At 35.0% G+C, this 19,642-nt stretch overlaps 1 protein-coding gene and 1 pseudogene across 1 annotated transcript; one reads left to right on the top strand and one right to left on the bottom strand.

Annotated features, from left to right (window-relative positions):
* Positions 1 to 998: 998 nt before the first annotated feature.
* Positions 999 to 2,009, top strand: LOC132612732 (small ubiquitin-related modifier 1-like). Its single transcript, XM_060326831.1, has 2 exons — positions 999 to 1,264; positions 1,946 to 2,009. Exons 1-2 carry the CDS (start codon positions 999 to 1,001, stop codon positions 2,007 to 2,009), a joined length of 330 nt encoding a protein of 109 aa, XP_060182814.1.
* A 5,764-nt stretch (positions 2,010 to 7,773) lies between these two features.
* On the bottom strand, positions 7,774 to 16,866 carry LOC132612733 (chromatin assembly factor 1 subunit FAS2 homolog; annotated as a pseudogene).
* Between the last annotated feature and the right edge of the window lie 2,776 nt (positions 16,867 to 19,642).

A 19,642-nucleotide genomic window follows, 5' to 3' on the forward strand; every position in this document is an offset into this window, starting at 1 on the left:
AAATATCTGTGAACTTTTCGAAATTGATCAATTTTATACTTTGTAACGTTTTTTAATATTCAGATCTTCATTAAATTTCAAACGTCTTACTCTTAATGAAAATTCAAAACAAATGAGGTCTAAAGCAAATTCATTAATATTATTAATGTAGAAAAATAATTTTTTGAATAGTTATATAAGCAAAGGATACATGATTTCATGTCCAGAAATAATAATTCATACCTAATGCATAAGGAACCAGAAGAAAAATAAATTATATGTCTTTGTTTTTATTTGTGAAAATGGAAAGTCTTTATACTACTAGCGTTGTCTCATATGTGACACTTTTCTCTTCTCGAGATTCACATGACTAAAAATTGCATTAGTTAGTAATCGCAAATTTGTATCAGATTGCCATAATTTCTCAAAAAACTAAAATTTTATGTATTTGAGGATGTTATAAAAAACATACACAAAAAAACCGTCACAACAAAAATAATTTTGGGGAGGTTGAAACAAACGCTACAAATTGAATTTATAGTGGGGTTTTTTACAACACCCACAAATAAACCGCCACAAAAAGAAGTATTTTGTGGGGATTGACACAAACGCCACAAATTGAATGTATAGTGGGGGTTTGTTATGACCTCCATAAATAAACCGCCACAATTTAGTAATTTTTTTGTAGTGTACTAACACAATATGCATGCTATTAAATGATCATCTCTTCTTCAAGATTTTCATAACTTTAGTAGATTACAAATTTGTTAAGTCAATCTAATTAACTACATCAATTAATTGAAACTCATCCCTTCAATAACCACCTACCTTCCCCCCCCCCCCCCCCCCACCACCACCATTTTTTTTTTATATATATACACACTACAAATTGTAACATCATCATCAAAAGTGATTTATTCTCCCATTAAGTGAGAAGCAAAATTTCCCTCTCATCACCTCTTTGTATTTTTTTTCTTTCACTTCTCTCTCTAATTTCTCAAGAAGAAAGAACAAAGAAAATGACCGGAGATAAGAGAAACAAGAGACCATTGGAAGAACCAACTGATGCACTAAAGCTCAAAATTACATCTCAGGATGGTACGATTGTCTCTTTCAAAGCTAATCCTAGTTTAATGATGAAGGAAATATTCAAGGCTTATTGTAAGAAAAAGCAAATAATAGATTACAAAACAGTTCGTTTTTTCTGCGATGGCCAACGTCTTTCGCCGAATAGGACTGTAAATGAACTTGGGTTAGAAAATGATGATCAGATTGATGCTATGCTGTATCAACACGGAGGAGGGCCTACACACTCAATGTGAAGAACATATCATAGCTGAGTATGTTGCACTTTTCTATTTTCTGCTTTTCATTAGGATATTCGTAAGAAAAAAAAAAATGTAGTCTGTATTATGTTTTCAGATCTAATATTTGTTGAGATTTTTATTTTACTTTTAATAGGTAAGAATCAAATTAAGACATGATTAGTCATTAAAGTGTGTACACTTTTAGAGAGTTCATAGAAAAGTTGATGCTCAAGAACAAGAGTTCTTTAAGAAACTAATGTTTGAACAATCTGTTAATGAACATGATCCATCTTAGCCAAATCCTCCTCCTGTTGATCCTAAGGAAAATGGTGAGTTGAAATAACTGATTGATGAGAAACTCTTTAAATCCTGCTAGGAACAAAAAGAATAGTGCTTTTCTATGTTCGAAAAACCTGTAACTTTAAAAATCTGATTTTATCCTTAATGACATGTTCTCGTAGTCATAAAAATGTCATGGTATATATGTTTAAGATCACAAGTTTTAAGAGTACTTTTGCTATGTGCTAAAAGCATGTTCTTTCTCTCTTTAATTTTGTATCTGTCAAACTTCACCATATAAAATGAAATCGAGGTTGCGTAACTCTATTTCTACCATCATTTATCTACTATTTTCAAATGGTGATTTTCTATTGATGCAGGAAAAGGAAGGACCGTGAATTTGATAAAGAAGGTTCATCAAGAGCTCCTGGCAGTGGAAAATGAAGAGGAAAAAAAAAAAACATATGTAGAAGAGTAGTGATTGGAGAAGAAAAAAAAAAGGAAGTGGAGGCTATGCGTGGAAAGAATTTCCCAAGTGTTTAGGTTTCAGTGTTTAGTTTATGACAACTTTATTAATTCTTGTATTAATAGGATTTGTCCATGAACTAAGTGTATGCTTTTTATATTTTTCAGCCTAACGATTTAGAAAGCCTTCAAACTCTTATTAAGTCTCTTATCACCTTTGCTCCTTAATTTGTTATATTGATTTTGAGTTATTGTTTGAGAAGATGTATCTATGCATTTAGTAAGAAACATAGGAGAGAAACTGTTTATACCTAATTAATAAAAAGATTGAAAAAAAATTGAAAATAAGATGTAAATTAATTATTGTCTAACCTTCCAATTTTAGTGAACTGAATCTCCGAAGGAAATTACTGAAATCCATAGATTAAGTAGTCATTTTACATCTCTCAATAGGTTGATTTGTTTTATGTTTTCTTTTTGTTCAAATTAAAACCGCCTAAGATAGCTAAGTATTAGCTGAATACCAACAGTATAATAGAAGGTGAAAAGTAAATACAGGTGGGAGGGAGAGAAACTACGTACCATACAAATATTATAGCAATTGCACTCCACGAGTAGATTAATCGACTAGAGTATTGATTTATTATTACCCGAATCACTTTTTAAAAGAAAGTCGTAAGAAGCATAAAGAAAATGTAGTTCACAGAGTGTTAGAATGTTAAGTCCAATTTAATAGGATATTGGGACGGCTATATGAATCCTATTACGAACAATCTCCGTAATATCTCTTCAATTCCGAACAAATTGAGATGACTATATGAATCTTCACCATCATATCTCTCCAATTTAAGTCTGCCTCCTCACATTCTCTTACACAAAAAGTTGATGTTACATTTGATCAACATTATTTCTTTTAAGTGCTAGTATAAGATTGAGTGAGAACGAGTTCCAGTTGATTAGTTATGAGTTGAAATAACCCTCTATTTTTTTTTTTTATCATAAGTAAGATATCACCAATGAATCCACTAACATTTTGTACTTTTTGTTTGTATTTATAATTTAATATGGAACGCCTTTTATTTTAATATATAATTGTTGTTCTCTTTGATAAACAAATTGGTCAATCAATACTTTATGAATGGGCTCTTTAGTTATTCCTTCCAATAGACACAAGTGAAACTGACATTTTGCGCGTTATGTCAAATCAAGCATGACGGACATATATAAAATAGAAGTTGGGATAGTCTTGACTTTATTATGGTCTTAGCTAGAGTCCAGAAGATGTTTATGGTTCCTTAATCTCTAGAAGGTAAAGTCCACATCACAATATTTATGTTGAATGATCTCATAAATCTCTTTTAATCTCCATGTATAGAACAAAATAAGACTTAATGTGGAAGGAAAATATTAGCCCGTTAGAATCATATTACATTTAACGTCATGAACATATTAATTATTCAATTTTGAATTGAATATAAAACATAAGTACAATATAATATAGGGGAACCTACAAAGTTGGCCGCTCTATAAACAACCTCTAGTTAATATACATATACTATACACTAATTATACATGGCTGCGCTTGTGCGTTTGTATATATATTATACATATGTCGGCTATTTTTTTGGTAGGCGACTATACTGTGTATAAATCCCTATAATTAATACTCATGACACACACACTGCCTTATCACTATTACATACGAAGTGATTTTTGCACCATTAGACATTGAACTCCTAAACCAGCTAGTTACATGATAGACAATTATGTGAACCTTTTCATTTAGAAGTTCAAAATCATTAGTGAAAAGAAAACATTATATTAATATACTTTTATCTTTTGATAACTCAAATGAGTTGGATTCTTTTACTTGGAATCATTAGAGAGTGTGGTGGGATAACGGATGTTGTCCTTCCACCCTTAACCAAAAGTTTTAGATTCAAGTTTGGGAATGGAACAGGGAGAGCTTTCTACCTTAGTAAGCCCTCGCAGTACAGAGTCAAACTTATCAAGCCAATGAGCTTCTGATTCTGGATAATTTTTGGTACACCTTGATAAAATATTATAGTTTTTTTTTTTAAAAAAAAAATAACATTCTATTACCAAGTCGAGTGTTCAAACAACTACTAGAAACACTACTTCAATACTACTATATATCCAGGCCTCAAAAATTCCTACGTGGAATAGAAATTTAACTGTTTAACATATTCTGCAAGTTTAGGATTATCATCCTGTGGAGAGCTTCTCTTTTGAAAAATCACACTATTCCTCTCTGACTACACTTGATAAATGGTAGCAGCCGCCAGCCGGTAATACTGACGCACCCTTACTGTGGCCGCCACAAAACTTCACTGCCCAAGTAACTTCCTCCTGCCACGTGCACGCCCCTACAGTTAGGCCCACAAACTTAACGGTAACTTCCTCTTGTCGGGCCAAATTACTTCTTTGAATGTCTTGCCATGCTAGAAGCTTCTTCCACATTCCTCTAAAGATACAATAATAAGCTGTAAATTAATTGTAGCGTAACCTTCCATATTAATGAACTGAATCTCAGAAGGAAATTACTGAAATCCATAGATTAAGTAGTCATTTTACATCTCTCATTCGCTTAATTTTTTTTATATTTTCTTTTGGTTCAAATTAAAACCACCTAAGGTGGCAGAGCGTTTCGCCGAATACCAACTGTATAATAGAACGTGAAAAGTGAGTACATATTCAAGAGATAAAAACTACGTAGCATGCATACAATTACTACAACAAACGTGCTCCACAAATGGATTAGTTAGTTAACTACAGTGTTGATATTCTTACTTAACCAATCACTTAACTAAATAAAGTCCCGAGAACCATAAAGAGAAATAAAATTCACAGAAGGTAGAAAATAAACGATCCCGATCGAATTCACTATGTTCTACCGCACGGCTTAATCTTACTTAAAAAGAAGTTTGATCTTGACTCAAAAAATATTAGCTATTTGCTTAACACATGCTAATAGAACATTATTTTCTCGGGATTGGTCAAAAACAAATATCTTTCTAGCTAAAGATAACTTATTTCACCCATGAGGTAGAAGAGTTGCCAAAAACCTAATTTTATTGGAAGAACGAGAGTAGTATTTCATTTTCACTATTTTAAGTAGTGGAAGCTAGCTAGTCTATTCATACCACGAGCATCTCTAGCCTCCTTATATCCTCCACACGTACCAACAATATGTATGCTTCAATTCAAGCAGGTTGGGACGATTATATGAATCCCCGCTGTCATTACCGCTCCAATTTAAGTCCACCGCCTCATATTTTCTTAGATTTCTAGTTTAATGATAAGGGTAATATTGGAATTTTTTTTATCTTGATTTGCTAAAATAGACAAATAAAAAAGAAAAAGAAAATCTATTTTTTAGTATAAAAGACAAGTAAAAAGGAACCGAGGGAGTATCTCCAATGAATCCACTAAAATTTTGTACATTTTATATTACTCTATCCGTCCTAATTTATATGGTATTGTTCAGATTTTGAGGGTTAAACGAGTTTTTCTTTGATCACGAGTTTTTTATGTATTTTGAATTGTCAATTTTGTGACTGGTAATACTTTTTACGTAGTTTTCAAATATGTAAATTTAATTTCAAAAATCTTAAAGATTTTATATCTGAATTCACGATCAAAATTAAAGAGTTTAACTCTCGAAATCCGAACAGTATCATATAAATTAAGACAAAAGGAGTGTATAATTTATGTGACAATTTTTGGCCTAATTCTTCTTCTGGTGATTGATTCAACCTCTGATCAAACACACTTCTCATTTCAACTAAGATAGTTATCTCGAATAAACAAATTGGTCAATCAATACTTTATTATTGGATTCATTAATTACAATTAATATGCACAAGTCAAACTAACATTGTGCACTTTATGTCTATCAAACATGAACATCGTATACAACAGAAGGGATTGAGGTTTTATCGTGGTCTTAGCTAGAGTCCAGAAGATGCAAGTCATATATTAATTTCTAAAGTTAAAGTCCACATCACATTAATTATGATGAATGAAATCTCATTTCATAAATCTCCTTTGATCTCCAAAATTAGAATAATATTAAATTTAAGGTGGAAGTCAAATATTAGTACGCTAGAGTCATAGATTATATTTGAAGTCACGAGCATATTATTCAAATTTGAATTGAATATAAAACATATGCGCACACATCCCTCATCGCTATTACATATGGTGTTTCACCACTATACACTGAATTCCTAAACTAACTAGTTACGTGATACAAATTTGATATAAATGTTTCATATAAAAGTTTAAAGTTGTTAGTGAAAAGAAAATATTATCTTAACCTACTTTTATCTTTCGATAACTCCTATATGAGTTGGATTCCGTTACTTGGAACCATAAAAGAGTGTGTGGGATGGATGTTTTCCCTTCACCCTTAACAAAACTTTTAGATCCAAATTCTGGAATGAACAAAAATTCTTAATTGGGAGAGCTTTCATTGTTGGAACAATCAGGCCAATGAATTTCAGGTTCTGAATATTTAATTGGTTAACCTTGATAAAATATTATAATAAATTATTTAGCGTCAATCAGTTTGGTTTTTAAAAATTTTTGTTGCAGATTCATTAGCTTGGACTGATGTATCATAAGAAGGAACTCTACCAGCTTATGTTTTTCTATGGAGGTCAATCAATTTTGCACAGAAAATGTATAGTTTTTGTAACGGGAAATTGATTTTTTTTTTTTTTTTGTTTTTTTTTGGGTTCACTAAATTTATTGTGGAAGAGGGAAGGAGAAAAATGTATATAACATCTCTTGAACTTTCTTTTGTTCACTCGATTCTTTGTTACATCAGAAAAATTGAAAATGTAACATGAAAGTTATTTTGAATGTATCTTTTTATTTTTATTTTTTAAAGTTTCAGGGATTAGAATACGTCTTCGAGCTTAAACTTAGCGATATGGTCAATAGAAATTCATAGAGTCCGCTCATATTGCTCGGAATTGAGATATATTTGGTATTGTTGTCATTAGCATTATATAAATCTTTAACAAATTTGTTACACCAAAATTAGTAAGAATTATCTGTCATAATTGAAACATGATGAGATTACTCTACCTACTAAATATATAATCTTGAGGAGATTGTTCAACATGGCCCATTACAAGTAAAAGGTTACAAAATCAATTGACCACACTAACTTGTCTAATGTTTGTCAGACTCTAGATATGTTGGGCTAAAACGGCTCAAAGATACTTTTAACATAATGTGATATTGTCCGCGTTGGGCCAAGCCTGCACGGTGTGCGAACAAAATATCACATTAGTAGCTGGAAAGAAAAAGGAGTTATTTATAAGGAGTTGGATACTCTTAATGATGTGAGACCTTTTGGGAAAAACCGTGCGGGCTTGGCCCAAAGCGGACAATACCACATCATGTTGAGAGTATCTTTGAGCCGTTTTAGCTCTGATACCAGTTGTTGGGCTAAAATGGCTCAAAGATACTCTTAACATGATGTGATATTGTCCGCTTTGGGCCAAGCCCGCACGGTTTTTCCCAAAAGGTCTCACATCATTAAGAGTATCCAACTCCTTATAAATAACTCCTTTTTCTGGAAAACAATAAGCAAATGATTTGGCTGACAATATTACTGGTATACATATGTAGATGAAAAGTCGTCCAAATTTCCCCCAACATTTTCCAAGCCCCACCCCCTAATAAAAGGTAATACAACAAAAGAAACCCACTAGAATTTCAGAGAACTACCAAAATCAATCAATGGCCATTGATGTGATCCTTTTTCTGGTAGTCTTTTTAGAAATTTGAAGGGTCCAGCAATTTCTTTTTCTGCTTTTCCACTATCTGTATGCATGGACTTCTCACTGTCAATAGTTTCCGGGACATTTTCTTCCTATTTCTGTACGATATTTCTATCAAGTCCAGCAATTTCTTTTTCTGCAAACAATTTCCAAATGGAAACATATTTTTAGTCAAGTATGAGGACGAACACATGGACAAAACAATAAAAATTAGTTGGAGCGAGGAACACAGCAAACCTGGCCTACAAAAAGTGGATCCTAGTTCCTCATTATCAAATTCTATCAGAGTGCAGTAACTATCTTGGGAGGATAAAGCCAGATAATTCCCAGTAGCGGACCTTCATCATCATTTTGATTTAGGAAAAAAAATAAGGAATTAAATAAATTTCTAGAATGCTTCACGGAGGAGAACGGGAGTGCTGACATCATTTTAAAAAGAATAGGGAAGCCCGGAATACCATGCTATGTCTGTAACAGCAGCATAATGAAGACCAGCTACGATGGCTATTGGTTGAACACTTTTCATGTCATAGATGTACAAGGAATTCAACGTAGCCACAACAAAATAAGTCGATAAGGTAGCTTGAACGATGATGCTGCAGTCATCCTCTCAAGCTAAATATCACGGGGCAGAAGCGTACAGCAATGACAGGTTTGTTGGCACCTGAGAGCATTAAAGCTGGCCTGTAAATATCCAACAAAGTTGAGGCGTAAGTATCAGATTATTGTGAGCAAGAGGAACATAATGGATACGCTCTAATAAAATACAATTGTACCAAAAAGACAGACCATCCTTGCCTTGAGAGATCTTTCCTAGAAGACACATAAGCAGTGTTCGCTGCTTCTGAAGCAGGCGCAAACTTGTAAGAACCTGAAATAGCAAAACATGTTTATATTCACAAACCTTCTACCTTTACTTCGCCAATTTCCTTTTTTCCTATCCACCCCAAAAAATGATAATCTAAACAATAATACTCCTAAACAAAAAAGGAATACAGGTCAGATGCCTTTAATCTAGCGCATTAGCACTATCACATGAAGAAACAACTATGAAGTCCAAGTTTCTTTCTCTTGAAGCTCTATCTAGAGTACAATTTTACCTTTCAGAAGCAGTATTGCAAGAAATACAAATGAAGAGTCCCAAGATAAAGCTTAAATGAGAATTACAACACCGATGTCACGTGGAGATTAACCTAAAAAGGGCAGTCTGGTGTACTAAGCTCCCGCTATGCACGAGGTCCAGGGAATGGCCGGATCACAAGGGTCTATTGTACGCAGCCTTACCCTGCATTTTCTGCAACAGGCTGTTTCCACGGATCAAATCCATGACCTCTTGGTCACATAGCAGCAACTTTACCAGTTTCGCCAAGACTCCTTTTCTATGTAGAGATTAACTTGACACTGCGCAAATGTCAAGACAGAGTTCACAAAGAGGGCTATGGGATGATATTAATCTGAACTTCAGTGCGCTACTTTTATATTTGGACAGCAAAAAGAAGGTCCTAATGCTGCATTATTGGCTTATTCTGAAAGTAGATAAATATTGTATAACTCATTAGAGAAACATATCAGAATATGATATTTCAAAGGGTGACTGAACTGACACCAACGTCATGTCATTGCAAGAACAAAGTATGTTCAAGACAAAGAACACATGGAGTCTTGATAGAGCTTTCTTTTTCTTTTTTGTCACTGAGGATGATATCCTGTCCTTTCCTTTTTTTTTTTTTTGGAGGGGTGGGGGAGCAGGGGAAAAGAACAAAGAGATGAATAACTTTCGGTAAACGAGTCGAAATGCAAAGATTCATAATTAGGACTTTAAAGTTTCAAGGTTGGCACAAGCAGAAAGGAACCATCAGGAGACCAAGATAACCTTCGGCAAAAAGATGGCAGCGCCTCATCGAGAAAGAGAGAAATCAAAAAATAACCATCAGCAGACCACTGCAAGTCCAGTACATCCTTACAATGAAATCTGAGAAAAGTAAACTCATGAGCACTTGTATCAAATTAGAAATAATTCCATTAAAACAGTTATTATGCTCCTTTAGTGACAAAGCATTAGGTGAAATATCTTATCCATGACTATCAGTCTTAAAGCATTTGCTTGCAGTAATACTAAGCTGGAAGCCAACAGTTGAAAATTCTGTTTAATAAGGGTTGTTAGAATATTATGGATTATTTATATTGTGTTTATTTATTATATGGAGTAGAGGTTAACAAAAGTTGACTATATATATATACAATAACATTCTTGTTGGGAATAAAATAGACCCGCAAAAATAATATTCACGGTATTAGTGATAAACGCGGAACACTAAGTTATGGTTAAATCAGCAAGAATAAAATGCAGCAATAATGACACCAAGATTTTACGTGGAAACCCTTCTGAATAAGGGAAAAACCACGGCCAAGAGGAGCAGCTGATATCACTATAGTAAGGAATTTTACACTGTGTAGTCATGAGTATAAAGAAAAACACTCTTTTGATTTTTCTCACCTCACTATAATATCACTCACACTCTATTTTTCTTCACAGACTATTTTCTTACAGTCTATGGAATACCTCACTTTGCTCTCACTCAGATGTATTGTCTGAGATTTTGGTGTGTCTAGCAAATGAGAGAGCTTCCCTATATATAGGGATGAAATGAACCTATTGATGTCATTAGTGACTCAAGCAAGCACTTGACAATTTGCCAAATACAAAGAATATGTTTTCTTCCTTAAAACAAGGGAGATGTTTTCTTCTCAAAATAAGGGAGATGTTTCAAATCTCCCCCTCCAGTCTCATTCACCTGAAGGAGGGTACACTGACTTTTAATTTGAGTGCATGCCGACAAGTTCTTTGCACAGTTCGAACTTGTCTCTCGATACCACCTTGGTCAGCATATCTGCAGGATTTTCATTCGTGTGAATCTTCTTGACTTGGAATAATTCGCTCTCCAATTGCTCACAAATCCAATGATATCTGACGTCAATGTGCTTTGTTCTCGCATGGCACATCGAGTTCTTGCTCAAGTCTATTGCACTCTGACTGTCGCAATAGACAATATACTCCATTTGCTGCAATCCAAGTTCTTGAAGGAATCTCTTGAGCCGTATCATCTCTTTGCCAGCTTCAGTAGCCGCAATATACTCCGCTTCTGTTGTAGACAGTGCGACACACTTCTGCAACTTCAACTGCCATGATATAGCTCCCCCTGAAAAAGTAAACAGATATCCAGTAGTGGATTTTCTGTTATCAAGGTCACCTGCCATATCAGAATCTTTATAGCCCTTCAAAATTGGATTTGATCCTCCAAAACACAAGCATTCATCTGAGCTTCCTCTTAGATACCTGAGTATCCACTTCACAGCTTCCCAATGCTCTTTCCCTGGATTTTCGAGAAATCTGCTAACAATACCGACTGCATGAGCAATATCTGGTCGAGTGCATACCATTGCATACATCAAACTTCCTACGGCAGAGGAATAAGGAATCTTTGCCATTCTCTCTTTTTCCTCCGTTGTTGTAGAACACATCTTTTTGCTCAATTTCAGATGGCCAGGAAGAGGTGTGCTAACCCTCTTAGCACTCTTCATATTGAAGCGCTCCAGTACACATTCTATGTACTTTTTCTATGACAAATAAAGCTTCTTTTCATCTCTCGATCGAGAAATTCTCATGCCCAAAATTTGCTTAGCATGACCCAAGTCTTTCATTGCAAAAGACTTACTCAATTGTTTCTTCAACTCGTCAATCTTGGAAGAATTCTTACCTACAATCAACATATAGCATGAGGATGATAAAGTCATCATCAGAAAATCTTTGTACAAACACACAGTGATCTGAAGAAGTCTTCTTGTAGCCTTGCTCCCCCATAACAGACTCAAACTTCTTGTACCACTGTCTGGGAGCTTGCTTCAATCCATATAGACTCTTTTTAAGTTTGCATACAAGATTTTCTTTACCTTTTGCCTTGAAGCCCTCAGGTTGTTCCATATAAATCTCCTCTTCTAAGTCACCGTGAAGAAAGGCAGTTTTCACATCCATCTGCTCAATCTCCAAATCAAGACTAGCAGCCAAACCAAGAACCGTCCGAATGGAGGACATTTTCACGACAGGAGAAAATATTTCGTCAAAGTCAATACCTTTCTTTTGACCAAATCCCTTAACAACCAATCTAGCTTTGTATCTGGGCTTCAAGCTGTGTTCTTTGGCTTTAACTTTGAACACCCACTTGTTCTTCAAAGCTCTCATGCCCTTAGGCAATTTCACCAACTCATAAGTTTGGTTCTCATGCAGAGATTTCATCTCATCTTGCATGGCTTCAATCCATTGATCCTTATGCTCATATTCCATGGCCTCCTCATAACATTCAGGTTCTCCCCCATCAGTGAGTAATACATACTCATTAGGTGAATAACGGGAAGAAGGAACATGTTTTTTAGTAGACCTTCTAAGTGGAATATCTGACTCATCCACGACTTCATGAGTATGAGCATCTACCTCATCAATAGCAGCATCATTGTCATCATCAACATGCTGATCTGGAACATGAGTCTGGGCATTACCATCGTCATTGAGCCCACCAACGTCATCAACATTTGTATGAGGGACTTGATCAAGATTAACTAAGCCTTCAGAACTTGAAGATTTTATCTTCTCTGCTTTGTTGATATCTTCAATGGTTTGATCCTCCACGAAGATAACATCACGGCTTCTCACGACCTTCTTCTCAATTGAATCATATAGCCTGTAACCAAACTCATCAAGGCCATAACCAATGAAGATGCACTGCCTTGTCTTGGCAGTTAATTTTGACCTCTCATCTTTAGGCACATGTACAAAAGCTTTGCAACCAAACACTTTCAAGTGGTCATAGGAAACATCCTTGCCATACCAAACTCTGTTTGGAACATCACTTTGCAAAGAAACCATAGGGGATAGATTAATAACATGTGCGACGGTCAACAATGCCTCACCCCAAAAGGAATTTGGAAACTTTGCTTCAGAAAGCAAACATCTGACTCTTTCCATCAAGGTCCTGTTCATTCTCTCTGCTAAACCATTAAGCTGAGGAGTCTTAGGAGGAGTCTTCTGGTGTCTGATACCCTGTTGCTTGCAGTATTCGTCAAACGGTCCACAATATTCACCACCGTTATCAGTACGAATACACTTCAGCTTCTTTCCAGTTTCTCTTTCATCTGAGGCCTGAAACTGCTTAAAGACACCCAACACTTGGTCTTTAGTCTTTAAGACGTAGACCCAAAGTTTCCTTGAGCAATCATCAATAAAGTTAGCGAAGTAAAGTGCACCACCCAAAGTCCTTGTCTTCATTGGACCACATAAATCTGAATGCACCAACTCAAGCAACTCTGTCTTTCTTGAAGGAGGATGAGACTTGAAAGAGACTCTATTTTGTTTTCCCGCCAAGCAGTGCTCACACTTTTCTAGTTTAGCACTTTTGAAATTTGACAACAATTTCTTTTTAGCTAGAACATTTAGTCCTTTCTCGCCAATGTGACTAAGTCTCTTATGCCATAATGTTGAAGAGTTATTGCTCTCAACTGCATTCACCATATCAACACAGGTAGAGGTCGTAGTCCAGTATAGACCACGACGCTTTTCGCCACGAGCCACAATCATGGAACCTTTAGTAAGCTTCCATTTTCCAGCACCATTGGTACTGACATATCCCTCATCATCCAAAACACCAACAGAGATCAAGTGCAAACGAACATCAGGTGCATGCTTTACATTGTTTAAAACTAGTTTAGTTCCAATACTAGTTTTCAAACAAATCGTTCCAACACCAGCCACCCTAGATACTGTCTCATTACCCATACTCAAAGTTCTAAAGTCACCCGGAGTATAGGATGAGAAAAATTCCTTCCTTGATGTCACATGAGATGCGGCACCACTGTCCACAACCCAGCTTGACTCATCATAAGCAATATTTATCAGATCCGCATCAAGGACAGTAACAAGATCTTCTGTAGTGACAGCGGCAACACGATTGCCATCTTCTTTCTTTTCCTCGTTATCTCTATTCTCCTTTTTCAAAATCCGGCAGAACTTCTTTGTGTGCCCTTTTTTCCCGCAATGATAGCACTCAATATCTTTAAGTCTGCTTCTGGATTTGCTTCTATGATGTTCTCTATTTTGAGAACCACGATTCTTTCCTCTCCCCCTAGTGTCAGTCACCAAGACATCTGATGAGGAGGAACCTTGAGATTTTCTTCTCATCTCTTCATTTAAAAGACTGCTCTTGGCAAGATCCATACAGATCACACCATTCGGAGCAGAATTTGATAATGAAGTTCTAATAATTTCCCAAGAATCTGGTAGGGAACCAAGTAGAAACAAGGCTTGAATTTCTTCATCAAAATTAATGCCCATAGCAGATAACTGGTTCATGATCCCCTGAAAAATATTCAGATGATCTGTCATTGCGGAACCATCGTGGTATTTTAAACCCAACATTTGCTTTATCAAAAACATCTTGTTGTTACCAGTTTTCCGAGGATACAAACTTTCAAGATGCTCTCATAGGGTCCGAGCATGTGTCTCCCCAGAAATATGGTTCAACACATTATCGTCAACCCACTGTCTAATAAAGCCGCAAACCTGCCGATGCAACAAATTCCAATCTTCATCTGATTTATTATCAGGCTTTTATTGGCAAAGACAGGTTGATGAAAATTCTTGACATAGAGCAAATCTTCCATTTTGCCCTTCCAAATGGCATAATTTACGCCACTCAAAGTAACCATTCTACTAGTGTTGGCTTCCATCGTTTATCACAAATACAAATACTATTTTATTCGAAGACCAAAGTAATTATTTTCTGATGTGGAAGTTCATACTGTGTTGCAACCACAGAGCATACTCAGACAGAACCTTGGCTCTGATACCACTTGTTGGGAATAAAATAGATCCGCAAAAATAATATTCACGGTATTAGTGATAAACGCGGAACACTAAGTTATGGTTAAATCAGCAAGAATAAAATGCAGCAATAATGACACCAAGATTTTACGTGGAAACCCTTCTGAATAAGGGAAAAACCACGGCCAATAGGAGCAGCTGATATCACTATAGTAAGGAATTTTACACTGTGTAGTCACGAGTATAAATACTCCAAAGACCACTACACACTCAAAAAGAAAAACACTCTTTTGATTTTTCTCACCTCACTACAATATCACTCACACTCTATTTTTCTTCACAGACTATTTTCTTACAGTCTATGGAATACCTCACCTTGCTCTCACTCAGATGTATTGTCTGAGATTTTGGTGTGTCTAGAAAATGAGAGAGCTTCCCTATTTATAGGGATGAAATGAACCTATTGATGTCATTAGTGACTCAAGCAAGCACTTGACAATTTGCCAAATACAAAGAATATGTTTTCTTCCTTAAAACAAGGGAGATGTTTTCTTCTCAAAATAAGAGAGATGTTTTCTTCCTCAATTTATGGGGCTGGACCCCACAATTCTTGTTAAATTTTGATCAACACATTAAACTGTGTTTCCCTGCAAACTACGTGATTCTTATACAGATGCTAGTTTATTCTGCTTAAACCAAAATATAGTCCAAACAAACAGACCCTTAGAATATGATCTACGTTAATTACTTTATTTTATTAAAAAAATGAAAGATATAATCAACATTACCTTTTTTTTTTCTGATAGAGAATAAATAATCAACATTACATGTCCAGCTTACCGAGGACATGACTTTAGATAGGAGGTTATGGAGGACACAAATTAGGGTAGAAGGTTAGTAAGCAGTTGTGTGGTGTTGTACTTATCCTTGCATACTTATAGTCGTGTAGTATTAGTCTTGTCTTTCGATTCTTGTTACTACTTTTGTTGTTGCTTGTACTTCGATTAGCATATTATTTAGAAATGCCAGTTTATTCTGCTTTAAATTACTTGTTCTTATCTCTAGTAATATTTGATTGTTTCTTGTATTATGTGATTCTATTATCTTGTTGCTATTACTGCTTATTATTGTTGCTTTTTTTTTTATCCCTGATGCTTTTTCATCTCTCTTTGAACCGGAGGTCTATCGGAAATAGCCTCTCTACCTGTCAAAAGATAGAGGCAAGGTCTGCGTATACTTTACCCTTCCCAGACCCCCCCACCTAGTGGGATTATACAGGGTATGTTTTTGTTGTTGTTATTGTAGAATAAATAACGCTACTTGTTACCGCACACTTCAACTGTTTCATGTGGTTATAATATCCTATAATCCCGAATGCAAATCCCTCTTGCACCACCTGCAGCGGCTGCATCCACTAAACTAAGGCTAGCTACTGAAATGACAATTACAACTATTTTCTTCTTCCAACATCAGATCTAAAAATTTATTTGACAAGCAAAAAAGGATAAAGATCACAATCAGAAATGCAGGACAAGAAACAAACAGCATGTTCCAATAATTCTCTGGCTAAACCATAAGAATAAAACAGAAAAATAGTAGCTAATGTTCCATAGCGCAACTCTATAGCTATCCTAAGAGTGCTGGGTAATTCATAATGGGAATAGGACCAAATGAAAGGCTTACGATAACGTCTTTAGGGCTTTCCATGTTTTACTGTCATCCGAAGAATGTAACTTGCAAACGATGAGCTCACCACCTACATCAGGAGTAGATACTCTTAAAAAGTACAAAGATACATGTAGATAAATAAAAAGTGGAAGTGTACAAAATCTTTCTCTATTCCATCAAAATCTCTCCTATTCCTCTCACTCCATATGATCCACATCAGCACTAAAGGGGCAACTTCACATGCCCTGCATCTCCTCCTCCATCTTCTACGAGCCCAGCATCTCAGAGCTTATTGTTAGACTACTAAGAGCTGAAAGTATTTTGACCTCTATACTCTTACTAGAACGGCATCTCAGCATCAGTTACCATGCTCTCTGTATATCCTGACTCTCAATACATTCCTGTTTATATTTCCTTTTGATGCAAATGGTTCAAGTCTGAGTGGCCAAAACTGCAATTTTACAGTACCTTTCCTAGACATCTTGCAATCAAAAACCTTTTCATGAATGTTTCTCTTGTTATTGCATGCTTTTGCTGCAGCAATGATGCTATTCTTGTGATTTACTTCTCAGATTGTTTTGCTGTGGGAATGAAAAAGAAGGGGGGGGGGGGGGGTGAGGAACTAGTTGAAGCGACTATTGTGGTAAATTTTGAAAGGTGCAACTTTTGTCCAAGCATAGATGTCCCCGGACTTAAACAAGTCATATTTATGAAGCTGTAAATGCATCTTTTGCATTAACCTTGTGTGCTTTACTGCATAGAACTTGTTTAAAGTGCAATCTGAATGGAGGTGTTTCTTTAAAGAAAAAAATCTCTACAGATAGCATTTTCTTAGTCAGAGAGAGCATCAATTTTCATGGTCTGCATTTTTATTTTACACTCCTCTGTTAATTGCCTTATGAGGTTACTTTCACACTTGAGTAATGTTGTTTATCTTTCACGGTCAAGTTGAATGCCAACTGCTTAGTTGTTGGGACTCTTCGTGGGTTTGATCAGTTCATGAATTTGGTCATTGACAACACTGTGGAAGTTAATGGTAATGAGAAGAATGAAATTGGCATGGTGGTGAGTTCCCTTCTCGTTTTCTCTTTCCCTTAACCCTTTTCATTTCTGGATGCTTAGATCCCACATCTCTGTGTACAACTGTATAAGCCATACTGTTAAATACATAACCTGTTAATGAATTTAAGCCCTCTTCCCTTTTTATCTGTTTTCTTTTTAATTCGCAAAAACTCAATAATGATAGATGTCCCTTGAGTGAGTTTAAGCTGGTCCTTACTGGTGAATTGCTACAAAATTTCTCTTCCAGGTAATTCGTGGTAATAGTGTGATGACAATTGAAGCATTGGAGCCAGTCGCCTGACCACAGTAGCTCTAAGGGATCTCTGTCTCTACTCTAGATGCTGCTGGTGGTGGTTTGAAGGAATGTTAGGAACATATGTTTGTACCAGGATTCAGTATTCGACTAGATAACAGTTTACATGACTTGGATTTCTTTCTTAGTTTGATCATCAATGCTCTCTCTATTCACGTTCATGTAGAGCATATGTGCTGAATATAGTTTGTATGTGTTCCAATGCTTTCTTTCTTTCCAATTAGAAGGAGCATAATGTGATGATCACCTTTTTAATGCTCTGAGGTAAAATGTGTGTTCTACCATTTTCAGCAGTACCACTGCTCAATGGAAGTGCCAAAATGGAAATAACCTTTCCTTTTTGACAATCTGGAAAAGATTTAAGGGCTTATTCTTGGTTATGATTTTAGTAGTTCAAAAAAAGGGAGCAAAACTTGTTATTCTTTGCAGATCCACTTGTTTAAGAAGTATTTATGTTTTGTGAACTAAGTTGCTAACTTTTAATAAAGTTGAAGTGTCTAGACAACACAGTTTTGGAGAAGCGATAAGCAACTGATTATGAATATGACGGGCAACAAACTAACAGTATAACCAAAAGAATTACTAAAATGTTTTGTACTTACAAAGTGACAATTCTAGCAAGGTCTTAATGATCGGTGTCAAAGGAAGATGTTCATTCTACGTGACTAGAGATAGTAAGAAAATTTTACCCTTTATATTCGCCCATGGGACCTAGGTAAGCAAGTTCAAATGTTTAAGACCCCACTCACGTCTAAGGCCAACCTTGTAAATCACTCTCAGGTATAATGTTAGTAACTTGCATCATAGAGGTAATATATGATTTTCACCGAATCATTTGCTCGCCCATTTTGTAACCCAAGCTTTTACTACCTCTGAAAAAACAAATTAAAGGAGACCACGCAAAAAAAAGAAAAAAAAAAGAAAAAGAAAAAAAGAAAGGTGACATGTGTTCTTATAATTATGAGAACAATCTTCTTTGGATTCTCATCAATCACTAGTTATCCAAAGACTTTAATGGGCATTGTAGTATTAAACTTTTATTTTTGTAGAAGTCTCTTATTGCTAAATTAATTTTCTTAAAGACCTTCAATGGTTGTTTAGGCCAAGAAAGTCTAAGTGGGATTATATGAAATTCCATCAAGTCATGTTTAGACTTTGATTAAATTTATTACTACTGCATAAAGACAGGACTTGGGACGTTGACTGAGAAATTTTGAATTCAAAATTTGCACCCCCCCCCCCCCCCCAACCCTTGTATATTGAAATTTGATATTATTACAAGGGTTTTGTTATTATATGTCTAACTAGTGTTATTTGACCCGAGCTTAATTGACGTTAAAATTGAATTTGCAGATATTTTTTTAAACTTTTTTTTGTTCTTGCTTCTTTGTTTTTGTTATATTAGTTTGATGCTTTCTAAAGAATTCTAAAATATTAAAGTAAAAATAGGTATTTAAAAGTTAAAGGAAAACATTTTTCATAGTTTATATATTAGACTAATAAATGAAAACTTTTCTAATTTCTATTTTACTGAACTTTTGAGATAATAGTCTCCGATGATCCAATGAGCTTTTCATATTTTATATTAATTTCATTTATTTCTCTAAATTGAACCCATATTAGCTAATTTATTTTTTACAAAAAGATACTACTAATTGTCAAAAATATTTTATGCTACAATATTGTTGTATGATGAAATCAATAAAGTTAAATTATAAATCAATATAAAATAATTAAAAGTTTTGGCATTGCAAGATACTTTTGTAGATGTTCTTTCAAATTAAACAATAGAAAAAAATATTGCAAAAACAATGAAATTAAATTGTTCTTACTTTATGCTTTCTTTTTCCATCCAAAAAGTACATGTTAAAAAATATATTTT

The sequence above is a fragment of the Lycium barbarum genome, chromosome 10 (genome assembly GCF_019175385.1).
Source record: "Lycium barbarum isolate Lr01 chromosome 10, ASM1917538v2, whole genome shotgun sequence".
Classification (NCBI taxonomy): Eukaryota; Viridiplantae; Streptophyta; class Magnoliopsida; order Solanales; family Solanaceae; genus Lycium; species Lycium barbarum.

Excerpts from the sequence above, each read along its gene's own strand:
- LOC132612732 (XM_060326831.1), top strand. The coding sequence starts at position 999 with ATGACCGGAGATAAGAGAAACAAGAGACCATTGGAAGAACCAACTGAT. Across the intron at positions 1,265-1,945 it reads GATCAGATTGATGCTATGCT|GAAAAGGAAGGACCGTGAAT; the intron begins GTATCAACACGG and ends CTATTGATGCAG.